Raw genomic sequence first — 18,484 nt, forward strand, 5'->3', positions numbered from 1 at the left:
TTCTCTTACAATACTGCTACATGACACTCTTTCTCTTCTCCAGATTAAATAATGTATTTAAAATGCTCTTAAATTTTCTTTTCTAACCTTTATCGTTATTGTTTTCTAGATTTTCTTCAGGATTTCCAAATTTCTATTTTTAAAAAACTGAAGGAGTGGAATCCTGCCCTTCATCAAAGAATGTCTGCTAATAAACATAGAATGGACACAAATTATAACACACCATATGCAACCACCAATGTAATAACTGATTTAGCCTAGGATTATCAATGGATATTATTAAAATTATTAGGCGAAATAATGTAGAACAGTTCACACAGCCACAAAGTATCAATAACCAAAAATTACTAATTAATTACAAAGGGAGAAAGGTACATTGACATCTTAGCTAAGAAATCAAACCTAACATCACCAATAATGGAGAAAATGGACCATATATGTCTCTTGATGTGTTCACCAAAGATGACTTAATATCACCTATGTAGTATTTTTACCAAGAAAATTTTAAACTGAATCTAATCACGAGGAAACAATCAAAGTAAAACTGTAGGACAGTCTACCAAACAACTGCCTTGAAGTCTTCAAAAACGTTGACAACATGGAAGACAAAAAATAGGCAGAGGAACTATTCTGTATTACAGGAGGCTACAGACATGGGATAATCAATGGGACCACACAATGTTTTACTGGATCCTGGACTGAGGGGATAAAATGGCACAACTGTAGAAGGCATCTTCATACAACTGGAGAAATCTGAGCATGGCCTGTATGTTAGACAATATTATTGTAACAATGTTAAATGTCTTAAAAGTGATACTGGTATTGTGATTATGTAGAATGGATTCATTCTCAAGAGAGAAAGATGCTGAGGCATTTAGAGGTAAAGCACCAGAATGTTTAACAACTTTTTTTCAAATCATCCAGTAAAAAACAGTTTTAGAGAGATTAAGCAAATGTGGCCAAATGCTAACAACTAATCAATCTAGATAAAGAATATATGGTGTTTATTGTACAATTCTTTCAACTTCTCTGTAGGTTTTAGATTTTTCAACATAAAAAGCTAGGGAAAAAAGATAGTGATAAGAGTATATGTGTCAGTATGCAAAATAAAGCTCATTACTACATTATATATAACTTATCCACCAATAGAGTAATGATACACTATGATGCATTCATAGAATACTACACAGCAGTTACAATAAAAAACCCAGAAGATCAAGATAAGCAGATCTTGAAAACTGTACTGGGTACAAATAAAATAAGTGGCTTGGCTGATGATACAGTGTGACACCATGTATGTTCATTTTTTAAAACTCAGGGAAGGAGTACTATAGGCTGGTTATGGCTGAATGTACATACAATAAAGGTATTCTTGGGCAGGAAGGAGGTAAACCAAATGAAAGATTATTGATTTCCACTAAAAAGGGAAGAAAGAAAAGGAATTGGGAAGAATACAAAGGGAGGAATAAAAAAATGGGAAGGATGTAGGGTAAAATGTTATCATTTGTTACTTGGATAAATGGATACAAAGGTATTTATTATATTACTCTGCATGTAATCTTTTCAATACGATTTATATGATAAACAGATGAATTTTCAACTTTTCATATCTATCATATTTAATCAAGTATTTAATTAATTACAAGTGATATGTGAACTGATAAACCTGTATAAAGTACAGTGTAAAGCTTTCTAAAATATATATAAATCAATTAACCAGAACAATACAGCTATCAATGACAAGGCAGGGCTATGGAGAGACAGTCAATAGCTGAGGCAAGAACTCTACCTCCATAACAAAAAGGAAGATTAAGAAAAAGCCAAGTTGAGAATTCAAAAATACTATACTGGTGATGAAAGGAGATGACATCTAGTATTAGAGTCTGGGGTAACTAAAACAGATTGAATTTTTTTAAGTGCTACCATCCGATCATGAAAAGGAAACAAGGTGCTAAACCAACAAGACACTTTAATATATGTGAATTACATGACATTGAATAGGAACATGAGAAAGATCCTTATCCAAAGCCCTGGGAAGAGGCAGAATTTAGATAAGAGGTAGGAAATAGCCTTTCCTATTGACCTGAAAAGACAAAGTACAAGCAGAAGGGGAAAACAGGACAGCATCATAATGCAAAACACTCACAAATCCTGCCTTTTGTAATAATTCTGTAAAAGTTCTACCACCTTACTCACATCTGTATTTTATTAAACATCTACTGAGAGACTGGCATCTAATAAATATCTATTAATTTTAATAAATGTCTACTAAACAAAGGTGTATAAAGGTCCCACTTATAAGTCTTAGCATTCCCAGATTACACCAGACCCTTCCTTTAACACATCCAAGAAATACAAATATAACTGACACAGGGAAATAGAAAAGAAACTGTTAATGGCCATGCTGATGACAATTCTTTCCCAAGAAGGTTCTCTTGAGGAATGAGCCTAATACAAACATCTATAATGTGGCACAGATATCCTCAGCCTGCACAAACTCTCCTGAATTTATAATTTATACCAATATAAGCAAAGATATATTTTGTATTGAAAATTTGTCATTTTCACATCCTACCTTCAGTTTTCTGCTGTAAAACTGCCATCAAATGTTCTATAGCTTCATCCACGTGCAGTCCATGGAGGTCTAAAACATTCTGTGGCAGCAGGGAGGCATTGACTTTCTCAAAGATCTCCACGGCGGCAAGGTGATTGGCTTCCTTCATCTTCTGCTCATGGAGACTACCCTTTAATTATAAACATGTCACCAATAAACACTTGTGATATTTGCTACTTGCTAGGCAAGAAACAAATAGTGGCCCAAATAAAAGGTAGAAAAAAAAGGGAGACTATTCTAAAATTTTTAAATGCAATTTCCATGGATTAACAAGCTAGTTCTCAAACTAATAAATAATTTCTAACATATTTCCTGATCCAAAAATCATAGAAAACAGAAACTTAAACATTGCCCGTCTCAAGAAGGAATTCATTGGTAACCCCAAATCTCATCCCTTTCAACACCTTGTAATTACCCCTGAAGCAAACCCTCAAGGTTTGCTATTAGGGCTCACAGGTTATACCAGCTTGATACCTTTCTCTGCTCAATCACAAAAAAGCAAGCCACATGGAACCACAAAAATAAAAAGTAAATCAGGCAGATTTCTTGTAATACTATGCCAAATGAGCCCCAGTCGAAATTTTACTTCCCTGAAAGATATTAATGTAACTTTCTTTTTCTGACTATAAAAGTGATACATTGCTGGCTGGTGTGGCTCAGTGGTTGAGTGTCAACCTATGAACCAGGACATGAGGGTTCGATTCCCGGTCAGGGCACATGCCCAGGTTTCGGGCTTGATTCCCAGTAGGGGGCGTGCGGGAGGCAGCCAATCGATGACTCTCATCATTGATGTTTCTATCTCTTTCTCCCTTTCTCTTCTCTCTGAAATCAATAAAAACTTTTTTTTTAAGTGATACATTACTAAAAATTCAAACATGATATAAAGCACAAGGCTCTATGATCCCACCCTGAGATGGCCAATATTAACATTCTGCTGTCTTTCCTCCAGAAGACTTGTATCTGTTTAGAAATGGTACTGAATGGGTGAATCTAACCACAAGAAAATGTGGACTGTCAGAATAAACTGCAATTCATGTAAGCTGTAAATGCAAAAGCAACCACAGAAATTGAGCATTTCAAAGATGAAATTCTCAGAACCATACATTTATTATGTATCAAGACACCTTAAGTCACTTACATAATCTACATGCCCCAGAATAACTTTATCTAGCCACAATACAAGTATTACCTGCCTCAAGATTCTTCGGACATCCTAAGCGACAAAGAAGAAACCAATGGTAAGTTTTCCCCTATACCTGCTGGGCATAAAAGGTGGCAACGTGTTTCTTCCCCATGCGATAGGCGTCCCTGGCCTTGCTGTAGCACTCCACCCTCTTCTGCTGGTGCAGGAAGGCCTCTGCCCTGTAGTCGTCATACTCTGGGTACTCCAAGTCCTGGAAGCAAGGTTCACTTGGCATTTCATCAGTCTCTTTCGACTTCTTTGCCTACAAAATATTACCCAGTAAGTACAACACAAAGAAAGTAGAAGATACAGGCTTTACCTTCATAAAAATATATATGAAAACTAAGCTCTATTATTTTTCATTTTTCTTCTCAGAAAAGAGAATCTCCCCAATGCCTACCTAGTAAGTCATGCACTTACTAATGGAAAATTTTTCAAATTTTAGTTTGTAAACCCATGCAAAGGGTCAAGTCACTGAAGCTAGTAATGATGGCAGGTAAGTCTTTTTTTTTTTTTTTTTTTTAGTAATGGTGTATTTCAATTCATATTTTTTTACACAACTCAACAACAAAATAATCCGCTTAAAAGGGACAAAGGACCTAAAACGACACTTCTGCACACAAATGGCCAACAGATATATGAAAAGATGTTCAACTTCACTAGCTATTAGGGAAATGCAAATCAAAACTACAATGAGAGCCCGGGTTGCCATGGCTTAGCAGTTGAGCATCGACCTAGGATGCAGGAGATCGAGGTTCGATTCCCAATTAGGGCACATGCCTGGGTTGTGGGCTGATCAATCCCCAGTAGGGGGCATGCAGGAGGCAGCACATTGATGACTCTATCATCACTGATGTTCTATCTCCCTCTCCCTTCCTCTCTCTGAAATCAATAAAGATATATTTTTTTAAAAAACAAACTACAATGAGATATCACCTCACATCTGTCAGAATGGCTTTTATCAGCAAGACAAGTAATAACGAGTGTTGAAAGGTTGTGGAGAGAAAGGAATTATCATTCGCTATTGGTGGGAATGTAAACAGGTACAGCCACTATGGAAAACAGTACAAAGGTTCCTCAAAAAATTAAGAATAGAGTTACCATATGACCCAGCAATCCCTCTTCTGGGTATTTACCCAAAAATATTTAAAAACATTTATTCATAAAGATATCTACATCCCTATGTTTGTTGCAGTATTATTCACAGTGGCCAAGACATGTAAACAACCAAAGTGTCCTCTGATAGAGGATTGGATAAAGATGTTTTACACACACACACACACACACACACACACACACTGGAATACTACTCAGCCATAAGAAAAGATGAAATACTGCCATTTGTGACAACATGGATGGATCTTGAGCATACAGTACTAAGAGAAATAAGTAAGATGAAAAAAGTCAAGAACCATATGATTTCACTCATATAGAGGATATAATACTGAAAAGAACAAATGACAAAACAAGAGAAATAAACAAAAACTCATACACACAGACAAAGGGAAAAAAGTGGGTATGGGGAGGTAGTAAAGGGTAAAGGGGGTCAAATATATGGTGACGGAAGAAGATTTGATATTGGGGGGTAAACACACAATGCAATATACAGATGATGTATTATAGAATTGTAACTTGAAACCTATTTAATTTTAGTAATCAATGTCAGGTTTTTAAAAACCTGATAAAAATTGAATAATATTCTTTTTAAAACAGAAGGGCATGTGGAGTGACCATGCCTGATAGGTAGTAAAAGTCATAAGTGGGTTTATAGGAGTTGGTCAATCAGCTGACCACCAACTAGCTGCTATGGTAGTGTAGTGTTGACTTTCTGAGCTTTTGGAAAATTTCCAGTATATTATTAAAGAAGCAACTCTAATTTAAAACATGAAGTAATGGAAATAATAATTACACAAATTTGCCTCAATGCTCTCCACCAAATAGAAAATTCCATTTTTATGAAGAAAATTCTTATACAGTCCATCTAGATAACTCTAAAATATCAAAAGTCAACATTTTAAAAAGAGCAAAATATTGTGACTTCTATATCCAATTTGGTTTTCATTTATCCCACTCTCTAAAATGTTATTTGCAAGCAGCAATCTGCTGTTTCTTAGCATGTCACTGAGGGGTAAGGGGGGAATTAATCACTATGATTTGAGTTGATTTTCTTAAAAGCTTAAAAGAATTCCAAGTATCAGGTGCTATAACAAGTAATTTAATGAACATTTTATGAACACTCAAACCCAAAATCCCCCCCCAAAATATAATTTTTAATTTCTTTTTTTTTTTTAAAAACAAATCATGTTTTTCTGATATAATTAAGTGAAAGTAAATTAGTTAGGTTACTTGTTAAATTTCTAAAAGCTAAAAACTGTCATTAAATTTAAAATATTATTAAGGATTATAATTATAATGTAATCTATAATACAATCTTTAATAAATGTCGATCAAAAATTTTATGTAGCCCTCGCCGTTCTTGGTTGGTGGTTAGAGCATGAGCCCATGGACTGAAGGGTCTCAGGTTCCATTCTGGCCAAGGGCATGAACCTTGGTTGCAGGCTCAATTCCCAGCACTGGTGGGAGAGCATGCGGGAGGCTACCAATAGATGTGTTTCTCTCACATCAATGTTTCTCTCTCTTTCCCTCCTTCCCTTCCACTCTCTCTGAAAATAATGGAAAAAATATCCTCTGGTGAGGATTAGAAAAATGTTTTATGTAATATAATTTAATATATATTAAATATTATAAAACATTATGTCTACTATACTATATATATTACTAATTGATAAAAATATTTTTTCAAATTTCCTGCCTGTGAATGGAGTTCAGAAGTCAAGACAGGTTGGAAAAAAACCATATCTAATATATATCAGTAGTTGGTTGTATAATTTTTCACTCATTACATTTTGTTTACATGGCCCCTAGAATTCTACAGGCTTGAAAGAGTTATAAAAAAATTTTTAAAACAGAGAATAAAATAAAGGCATCACCATACTTCTAAACTCATCACCAGAGTCAAAAATTTATAAATACAGAGTCAATTTATTTTTGTAATAAATATCCAGCTTAAAGAAAGAACACGAGGCTCTCTCTGACAGAGAATATTCACAGGACCTATATCCTTATGTCACTCTTGCCAAAACTTAACCACAAGCTGGTTCATATTAATGTTTAAATATTCTATAAGTGTATGGCTTGCATCCCCGATAAAATGAAAGATTTTGTGGGGAGGGGATAATAAAAGCGCTTTCTATGACTTTTGAAAAGCCCATAGTGACTAACACTATAAACATAAATATTTTATAGCATTAGAGTCTCTGTTGGTGTTCATACTAAAAAATGCAAATCCTATTTGGTTCTCTAGGAAGAGACCCTTCATTTCTTATTTTAAAACAGAAAAAAACAGCATTCAATGAGAGATGCGTTCTCAAATAGCTATTCTCTTTTAAAATAAAACTAAGATTTGTTTTTGTACCCATTTGATAGTGATGTGGTTTACTATAACTTCATTAACAAGGGCCGAGTGAAATACATGCTTCCTAGCAATTCACCTAATTAGTGCCACTTATTCTGTTGAAAACATGATATACTATAATACCAAAACCATTTCCTATCATAACAAACATAAATTTTATTAAAGGCTAAAGGAGAAAAGCAGTAGTGTTAATAAAACATAGGTTTTTGTTTGTTGTTTTTTAATCCTCACCCAACGATTTTTTTCCCACTGCTTTTCAGAGTGGAGGGAGAGAGAAATACATCGACTGGGTGCCTCCTGCAGGCACCCAGAAGGGGGCAGGGAGGGAGCCTGAAACCCAGGTACATGCTCTTGACCAGAACTCGAACCTGCGACCTTTCAGTGCATGGGCCAACATTCTAACCACTCACGCACACCAGCCAGGGCAGTAAGACAGTTTAAATGTTAGCATCTTGAAAACAGATAAACCAAAACATTACTGGTACCATGATAATCCCCTTTAGTATCTGTGGCTCCATAGGGTCCTGGGATATCAAAGATAAACTATTCTGATCACAAATATAAAAAGATTTTTATCAGAGTTGTGACACCTGCCTACATTTTTTGAGAAAGATTAAGAATAATCTCCAAAATAACTTAAAGTTTACATTTTGGCCAACATTTACATAACTCACAAAAATCTTTTTCTGATTCCAACATTTTCTAATCATCTCCAACTTTGAGTAAGTATACCTTCTCCCCATCACCTCTTCTATCACCATAATGACCTACAGTGCCTTGCTCTCTTGTCAGGAGAGAAAAGAAGTAATCTTCATCCACAGTTTGGCCTTGAAGGCCTCATCATTATCTTATACACACTCTGCATTTCCTAATACACTGCACCTATCTATACATGATGTACACAGGCATCAGTGGTATCACTTGGTTCCTGCTCCATGTACATCACTAACAGATCACACGTATATCAAAATTACCTACATCCTATATATCAACTAAGTGATGGTGAAATAGTCAAAGAAAAAATGGATGCCCAGTCAGTGTGGCTCAGAGGTTGAGCACAGCCCTATGATCCAGAAGATCACAGTTCAATTCCCCATGAGGGCACATGCCCAAGTTGCGGGCTCGATAACCAGTGGGGGACGTGCAGGAGGCAGCCGATCAATGACTCTCATCATTGATGTTTCTATCTCTCTTGCTCTCCCTTCCTCATTGAAATCAATAAAAAAATTATTTTAAGTAAATTTAACAAAAGACATGCAAAACTTAATATTTAAAACTGTAATACCCTGTTGAATGAAATTAAGAAGACCTAAATAAATTGAAAGATATTCCATGTTCACAGACAATATTGTTAGGATGGCAACACACATAAACTGATCTACAGACTCAACACAATCCCCATAAAAATCCCAGCTAACTTCTTTGCAGAAACTGACAAGCTGATGCTAAAATTCACGTGGAAATGCAAGTGGACCAGAATAGCCAAAACAATCTTGAAAAAATAAGAACATAGTTGGAAACACACTTTCCAATTCCAAAACTTACTATAAAATACAAAACTACAGTAATCAAGACAGTGTGGTGATGGCATGATGACAGACATGCAGATCAATGGAATCAAATTGAGAGTCTAGCAATAAATTTACAATCAATTCATTTTCAACAAGTGTGACAAGAAAGTTCAATGGGAAAAGAATAGTCTATAGCAAGTGATGCTATGACAACTGGACATGCACATGCAGAAGAATGAACTTGGACCCCTATCTCACACTCTATACAAAAATTAACTTAAAATAGATCAAAATCTAAATGTAATCCACATTAAAACGATAAAACTCTTAGAAATAGGTGTAAATCTTCATTACACCAAAAGTATAAGCAACAAAAGATCACATCATCAAAAAATTTAAAACTTTTGTACTTCAAAGGACACTATCAAATAAGTGAAAAGACAACCCTCAGTATGGGAGAAAATTTTATAAATTATATGACTGATAAGGAACTTGAATCTAATATGAAGAACTCTTAACAACTCCAAAAAAATTTTTTTATGAACAAAGGATACAAATAGGCGTTTTTTTTCTTTTTTTTTTCCTTTTTTTAAATATATCTTTATTGATTTCAGAGAGAGGAAAGGAGAGGGGGAGAGGGAGAGAGAGAGAGAGAGAGAGAGAGAGAGAAACACCAATGATGAGAGAGTCATTGATCGAGCCCGCAACCCAGGCATGTGCCCTGACCCGGTATCGAACCGATTGCCTGGATCCTAGGTCGACGCTCAACCGCTGAGCCACGCCCGGCCGGGCAAATAGACATTTTTTCAAAGAAGATACACAAATGGCCAATAAGCTCATGAAAAGATGTCCAACATCACCAGTCATCAGGAAAATCAAAATCACAAGAAATCACTTCTGTATTAACCATATCTTTTATTTCCTGAATTCTGATTCTCTGACATCTGGGGCCTTGCTAACCCCTGGAGAAAGAGCCTCCCACCCCAACCCTGGGGTTAACGAATCCCTAGAGATAACAAACTCACCTGCTAGTGCATCTTAGATATGCAAACCAACCAATCTAGAGCCCATACTGCAACCATCTCCTTTTGGGTTTTGGGGTTCTCACTCTCTGGGCCACCATCAACATACCCAGGCCAGGTACTAGAAAACTAGGGATGGTTTCTATGCCCCAAAGCCTACTGAAATTATTCAAACTAGCCAATCCTAAACCTGCTTACCCCGCCTCACACATTCCTTCCCACAGAAACCACACAAAAAGTCTCTTGCCAACATTTCCCCCCTACTCCCTCTGGCTCCTGACCAATCCTGGTGCTTCCCCATATAGCCCTGGGTGGTGGGCCACACTTCCTGTTACTAGGGACCTATGTACATAATAAACTTCTTCCTTCATGCCACCTCCATGTCTTAGTGCCTTACCAAGTACCCTTAAAGCAACGTCAGCCTCACTAGGATGACTCTAATAAAAAAGACTGATAATAACAAGTGTCAGAGAGGATGTGGAGAAATTGTAACCCTCATATACAGCCAGTGGGAATGTAAAATAGGGCAGCCACTTTGGAAAAAAGTTTGGCAGTTTCTCAAATGGTTAAATATTTCTGCCCACATATTTAGAGCCTAAGATCCATTTATATTACAATCCCACTGCTGTTCAATGAAGCCTCATACTCTACTGTGTAGACTCTACACAGAAAAAGTTACAGAAATTCAAGGGCTTGTGGTACACAATGACAAAGGCATTGAAGGAAAAAAAACAATCAGGTATAAATTCATTATTTTGAGTAAAGAGACATTCTAAACCAAATATGCTATTGGTGGTTAAATTCCCAATCTAGTCAAAATGGTGAGAAATCATTAAATTATCTCAATAAAACATTTATATTTTCATACACGTTTATTTACCATTATAGTAAAAAATAATTCTATACCTTTTTCTCCTTAGACTTCTGTACAGTGTAAGAAGTGACATTCTCATTTTGGTGAACAAACTCTTGCGCTACAACTGTTTTTACAGGGTCTCCTTCAAGAACACAGTTTAAAAATTGCACTGTGTTTTCCAATGAATAGCTGTAGAGAGTTTAAGTACAAATATAATGTCAATAAATGACAATAAAACTTATGTGGAAACATTAACATAAGCAATCCTTCAAACATTTCAGAAGAAGATTAAAAAATGGACTCATAAATGTCCATCATGCATCTCAAAGACTCAAAAATGACCAGAGGGAAACCTGTTAAGTATAAGCTCTCAATAACTAGATTGAAAAATGAATACTAAAAGGTAACATATTGATCATTCATTTTCTGATCTTTCATTCTAGGTAGACTGTACATAACAAATCTTTTATCTTAGAAGTATCACCTAATACTTCTTAAATCTCTTACTGGATTCACACATGGTTTCAGTTTCCTTCAAATATTAAGCACAGACAACAGATCTTTAAACTGATATTTTTACTGTGTTGAATTTCACTCTTTACTTACACCATGGGGTTTTAGTCAAAGAAATCTAAGCAGGGATACAGAAAGGAAAAAGTAGAACACTATCCTTCCTCTCACCTCTACATTACTCAGGCATGTATTAATGGTGTTACTTTATTATCTGTAGTATAAAATTCTAGAAATTGACAAACATCTGAAACACTTGTGTTCTAATATCTGAGGAAACTCATTCCAAAGCAAATTATAAATGATTTTATACCGCTCATTATTTCAGACTATTTATGCCTCTGATTTCTTCTAACAGCCAGATAATGAAGAACTGAGCACTAAGAAATAGTTTTGAAATGTGATAACTAGTTATTCAAAATAATGTGATATTTTCTTATTCTCCAATTTATTAAAGATAATCCCTGAAGGAGTATCACTTTGGACTACCAATTCCACTTTAGGTCTCTCTCATCTTGCTGTCTCAGAAATGCTCAATATGCAGGAGTTTCTAGGGATAGGAAGCTACTAACAATTATTCACATCCTAACTAGCTCTTAAAATCACCTGGCTTATCCCCTCCTGGGGCTGGAGGCCAGTGTCCACCAGTGGTGTTATTTGAAAGGTACAGCCCTTGAAAATTACACCTCAGGCATATACTGCAGTAACTGAACCACCTACCCTTCTTACCAGGATGAAGCTGAAGTTATCCAGCTGTTGGCAGGCAAATGGAGGCAACCTACCTGAGGGCCTGATTGACCAACCACACGGGGTATTCCCAAAAAGAACTCACTCAGTCTCCTTAGCTTGCCTAGGGAATCCCAACTCTGGGTTGTTTCATGTCAGGCCATCTTGTCATATGCCAGCATAACCCCAATCCCTAGCCCCTTAGGAGATTCTAACACATAACTCTAAGAAAATAGCAGGTTAGGTAGCAAAAACTAAATAGGGAAATTGTGGATTGGAACAATACCATTAAAAACTTAAGTGACATATTTAGAACTCTGAATACTCAGCAGAAAAAAGAATATTCTTTTTCAAAAGGACTTTCACGTAGTATTTATAAAAACTAACAGTATTAAACCACAAAGAGATCTCAAATTCCAAAAAGTAGAACTCTCCAAGCAACATTCTTATATCCCAATACAACAAAACAAAATAAAACAATAACCCTCCCCCTACCACAACCACCACCACCAAAGCCATCAAACCAGTTAAACAATTAAAAACTCTTGGATAAGTGAGAAAAATCAAATTGAATTAGAGATTATATAGAAAATGAAAATACTACATATCAAAATCAAAACATTGTATAGAAAAGTCATACCCTTACATGTATGTTATTTAAGTCTAAAAGGAAATAAACTAACCAAATAGTTCAAAATATATCAACAAATTTTAAGAAATCATCAAAAATAAAAAGGAGTCATTAAAAATAAACTAACATGATGATTAGAGAACATAAAACCAAAGTCTTTAACCAATAAACCAAGAGCTTGTTCTTTAAAAGGGCCAATCTAATAAATGGCAAAAACAAGAGAGAAAATAGAGAAAAGAATGTTAAGATAGGAAAAAGGAATGTAATTAATTACAAAATAATGTTTTTAATTATGAAAGTACTATATGCTACTTAACAATAATAAACTTGAAAACCAAAGTAAACTGATGATTCTCTGAAAGACAAACTACCACAAAAGACTGAAAAAAGCAAACATCTGAATAAAGTAATAACCTTAAAAAGATAGTGAAAGGTTCTAAAGACCTTCTCCCTGAAAAGGCACAATGGCAGAACATTCAAGGTACTAATTTATTTAAACTTTCTAGGGCACAGAGAAAAACAGCAGTCTTGCCAGGTTATTTTATTAAACCTAATACCATATAAAACCCAAAATGACAAAGATAGCAAAGGAAGAGTAATAACATCTAATTACTGTTACAAAAATCTTGAAATCAATTCCTACACTGCATTAAAGAAAATAAATAAATAAATAAATAAATAAATAAATAAATATCTAAAGGTAAAGTATGTTTTATTCTAAAAACCTATTATTGTGATTGATAAGAAATATACTAATAAACTAAAGAAAAATTTATATTAGATTCTCAAAAGAATCTTAAAAAGACGTAAGAAATATATAAGAACGAAAGTACATATTATTCAAACCAGAAGCATTCCTAATGCACCAAATATTAAAACACACTATAACACTACAATAATTAAAACAATATGGTGGAAATCCAGACCCAAACAAACAATTCAATGGAATTTTTGAAAAGCCTTTAAAAGAAAATGTATAGCACAGGGAATAACTATGTATAATAATTATGGATGATGTCAAATGGGTACTAGACTTATCCGGGTGATCTCTTCAAAAGTTAAATAAATGTCTAATCACTATATTGTACACCTGAAACTAATATAATATCGTATGTCAACTGTAATTGAAATTTTTTTTTAAATATTATTTAAAAAACACAATGGTATACCAGGTCACACCCATTAGAATTAAAATATTTTAAAGTAAATAGCAAATGTTGGCAGAAAAGAAAGAAATGTGTACTTGGGAACATAGTAAACATTAGTGGTATATTTAATATCAGTGGGTAGAGATGATCTAGTCATCCAGTTAATCATTTGAAAAAACAATTAAGTTAGATCTCCACCTCATACTATACACATTAGAATGCTAGATAAATTAAGAATTTTAACAATTAAAAACACTGAAGAAAATATGTTCATTTTAATCCTCACTGAAGGATATGTTTTTTTATTGACTTTAGAGAGAGAGGAAGGGGGAAAGAGAGAGGAGAGGGGAGAGAGAGAAAACCTTGATTAGTTGCCTCCTATACTCCACCTGACTGGGGACTGAACCTGCAACCTCAGTATGCGCTCTAACTGGGAATTGACCCTGCAACCCTTTGGTATATGAGACGACACTCCAACCAACTGAGCCACCTGGCCAGAGCAAGAAAATATTTTTATAAAATTGGCACAGAACAGACTTCCTAAAAAAACATAAAACTCAGAAACAATTAAAAAAAAAAAAGATTTTCTGATAAAACGTTAGAATTAAAACATGTATGTGACCAAAGTGACTATATAAGATTAACAGATAAATATCACACCAGAAAAACAATATAATTTACATTAACAGACAAAGATTACTATACATACTATATAAAGAGCCTTCGCAAATCTAGAAAAAAATACAGGCCCTGGCCAGGTAGCTCAGTCAGTTAAAGTATCGTTCCAATACACCATGGTAGAGGGTTCAATCCCCAGTCAGGACACACACAAGAATCAATCAATGAATGCATAAATAAGTGAAAAAACAAATCAATGTTTCTCTCTCTCAAATCAATAAATAAATTTTAAAATAGAAATACAAATAACCAAAGGAAAAATAGACAAAAAGCAACCAAGCAATTAACAGAAACAGAAATGAAATTACTCAAACTTACTAGGAATCAAAAAACCAAAAATTTAAACAACAGTGAAATACTTTTCCTATGAGATAGGCAAAAATTTTAAAGATTCTTACTATCCAGAGCAGGTTACACTATCAGTGTTACTGATATTACTAATATGGAAAGCCTTTATCAAAGGAAATTTGGCATTAGCTATAAAAATTTTAAATGTACATACTCTGAACCAGCAATTTGACTTTTAGGAACTAGCCTACAATAGCAATCACCCATGCATGCAAATATGTATGCTGTTCAAGGATGCTCAGTACAACATGGTTTCCAATTTTTCTAAAGCCAAAAAGTCCATAAATAGGAGCATATTTAAATAAATTACAGTCATTTAAGAAATCACTTTAAGAATATTATGGAATACTCTGTAGATTTTAAAAAGAAAAGAGCAGGTCATGAAGTATGGACAGGAAAAATAAGTACCAGCAAAACTACTACGGAACAGTACATAAAACACAACCTCTTTTTGGGTGAAGCATATATCTGTATGTAAACACAAAAGCAAAGAGGTACACATGTATGTACACATATTAGTATGTACAACTACTGTATGTAAAAACAAAATGAGAAGGGATATAAACCAACTACCAGAAAGTGCTCACTTTCTACATTATGTACACTGCATTAAATGGTTTATAATAATATACTTATATTATTTTTGTTATCAGAAAAATACCAGATTAAAATGTGTAACACATGCTTTCCATGATATCACAGTAGAAACTACACACAACCCTTCTAGCACTTACTTGTGGTCCTTGAAAATGTCCACCAGAAAATTTTGGTTAATGGATGGAAATATCTTAAAGAGCTGTTTCTCCTTTAGTTTAGTGGCACAGTCTTTTTCAAACATAAGTGGCTCCCTTTTCTAAGACAAAAAAAAGTAAAAAAAAAAAAAAAAATCCTTAAAATGGAATTTATAATACTAATTATGCTGATCCAAAACATGGTTATTTTATTGCAAAAAGACTAAAAATTTAAAGGCAATCACAGACTTTCTTCACTGATTAAAGGCTGAAATTAGTAATATAAGTATTCTTGCACTATTTATTTATATCCCATTTTTACAAAGTATTTGAAGCTGCTCATATATACATATATATATATATATATATGTATATATATATTCACAGACACGCAAAATCACACATATACATATGTGTACATGTATATATAAATATACAGGGTGTTCCAAAAACATGTATAAACACTTTAACAGCTGATAGCTTAATTGATGTTTCTTTCTTTTCAACCAGACTAAGCTAAAATTCATCATAAAATGCTACTGGAAGTTTGAAAAGGCAGTTGGAGTATAAACACTGCCTTTATAATTATTCAAAGTGTGTATACATTTTTGGGGGACACAGCTGATAACTCAATTTTCACTTCTTTTCAGGTTTAACTGATTTGAAATAATGGGTGAAGCCAGAATAAGCTTTGAACAAAGAAAATTTATCCTATAGACTTTTATGGGGACACATAAAATGTAAAGTTTTATGGTACAAGACCGGGAACAGTTGATGAATTGAAGGCACATAAATACCGAACGAAATGATTCTTGATTTTGCGATTCCATTGTTTTGCATTATCAGCAGTGCCTGCACCAGAATGGTCATCAGTCTGAGAATGCGTTGACAAAAAAAATTATTCATTTCTGTAGTTTCTTTTAAATTTTGAAAATGAACTGTATGTTAATAAACAGGCTTTATAATCATTCAAAGCGTGTATGCATTTTGGGAGGACACCCTATATACATACATTCTCTCACATATATATACACTCAGCACATTCAATCACATTACATAAAACAGGATGGAGACATTTATATAAAAAAACAGGATATAAATAAATGAAGTCAGAGAGTAGAGAAAATAAAGAATACAGAATAAAGCTAGCAAGTAAAATTAGTACATAAATGCATGCAACAAAATCCTGCACAATTGCTAAAGGTGGGCCACAAATTCAGTTCTGAGCTTCTTAGTGGCCAAAGCAAAGGGGGAAACAAAGATTCTCAGTGTCCATAAAATAAAAACAAACCAGTTGCTCAGGAGAAGTACAGCTTTTTCTGAGACCTGAGAGAAATTTCTCCCATGGGTCCTCATAAAAGGGACACTGTGTGATGCTGTGAACAACGTCCTCAAAAACATATTCTCCTCAATGGGCAGAAACTACAATGTACAAATAAGTTGCAAATTCAGGTTGACAGAAAATCTTAAAATTCACAATTTTTAAAAGTTTCACAAGCATATTTACTTCAAAATAACTGTATGAGAATTGTTACTAATTGTTATTTTTTCACCAGTCATATCTGGACTTGTTCAAATTGCCAAACCAAAAGAACTTTATAAAATGTGCTACTTTAATCCTAACCTAGGATTATAGTAAACATTCTAAAGTGATTTCTAACTCTAAGAGAATTTGCTGACACTATAACTAAATATTTTTGTTTGCTACAAAGATCCTAATGTCTGAAAAATAAGTTCCTATCAAATTTCAAAGGTGACTCTGAAAATTCCTAAATATAAAAATTACGTAAGCCTAGGATAGGACAATCCTAGAATAGTTATTGGTTTTGAAGCCTAAGCACATTTAGGCCATTTGTAACACCAAATAACAATAAAAGAAGAACAAAAGAAGGTGACCATCTGACTGGTAAAAGAATGGATTGGTAAAACTGACCATATCATACATCACAGAGCAATAGAAACAGCCACCTCAAGAATTAAAACATTTCATGGTTTATTTAAAATATGCATTATAATCTAACTTACTAAAATATTCAGTGATCAGATTTAACAGCAATCTACCAAGCCATAGAGTTTTGAAACTAAATTCAAAAATCTGAAAACTCATGACCTTAATCTTATATTACAACTGATTATTCTATTCATACATTATGCCTAAAGTTTATTTTATGTTCTTTGTTTAAAAAAAAAAAAACACAACAAAGTGTATTTCTCCTTTGGGGACAAAGAGTGAGGAGAAAGCATCACAAAATTCTCTCACTAGGGGTTCTACCTCAGAGAGGGTTCTTGGGATGGACCAAAGAATAAAACTTCTATTACGCAACCCATACAAAGACAAGCAAAAATGATAGGGAAAAAAGTGCATTAAGTTGGGAAGTCAAAGATGTTCATTTGTTCACTAGTATATTGAGAGATTAAAAGACAGGTTAGAACCGTAAATATAAGTTTCAGCAGTGGAAAATGGCATTTCAACAAAAAGTTTAACACAGTTAGGGCATAAATTCTAGGCTTTCCCTATTCTTTAATAAAGCCCATTTGTCTAATTTATTACATAAATAAACTGAAGAGGATATGTAAAACAACACTAAACTGTAAGATCCTACTGAAGAGATTGTTCCTGGGATTATATAAACATGCAAAGATGGGAATGCTAACATATTTCCAATTTAATTAACAAGATAACTAGAGAAAATAAATATAAAGGTAGAGGAATCCCATCTTTCCTCTTATGCCCCAATTCTATGTATTTCAACCAAATATAAAGGTGTTCCTTTGAGCAATCAAATGAGTGAAAGTAAAAGTTTTTTAAGTTTTTAAGTTTTTTAAGATCACCATCTAAAAGTTGTTGGTTTTTTCCCCCTTGGGAATTAGATTAAATAACCTTTAAGGTATTTTTTCTTCTGATTTCTAAATTCTCTAATACTGCCATAGCCAGTTTTGCTCAATGGTTAGAGCATCGGCCCAGGTTCAATTCCAGCCAAGAGCACGTACCTCAGTTGCAGGCTCTATCCCTGGCCCTGGTTGGGGTGCATGCAGGAGGCAGCCAATCAA

The 18,484-nt window shown here is 34.1% G+C and overlaps 1 protein-coding gene across 6 annotated transcripts in view; it reads right to left on the reverse strand.

The window, feature by feature from the left end:
• N4BP2 (NEDD4 binding protein 2) overlaps positions 1–18,484 on the reverse strand; it is a 77,571-nt gene that overhangs the window by 8,768 nt on the left and 50,319 nt on the right. For 5 of the 6 annotated variants that reach the window (XM_087827732.1, XM_016206644.2, XM_016206663.2 and 2 more), the window contains 4 exons: positions 15,437–15,555; positions 10,712–10,850; positions 3,871–4,059; positions 2,576–2,744 (listed from right to left, as the gene is read on the reverse strand). In XM_087827732.1, coding sequence (XP_087683858.1) covers positions 2,576–2,744; positions 3,871–4,059; positions 10,712–10,850; positions 15,437–15,555 — 616 coding nt within the window. Of the gene's footprint in view, positions 1–2,575; positions 2,745–3,870; positions 4,060–10,711; positions 10,851–15,436; positions 15,556–16,724; positions 16,856–18,484 lie in introns of those variants that run through there. The other variant, XM_016206675.2, reaches the window with a different exon arrangement.

Source organism: Miniopterus natalensis, chromosome 1, assembly GCF_054644295.1.
Source record: "Miniopterus natalensis isolate mMinNat1 chromosome 1, mMinNat1.hap1, whole genome shotgun sequence".
In the NCBI taxonomy this organism is placed as follows: Eukaryota; Metazoa; Chordata; class Mammalia; order Chiroptera; family Miniopteridae; genus Miniopterus; species Miniopterus natalensis.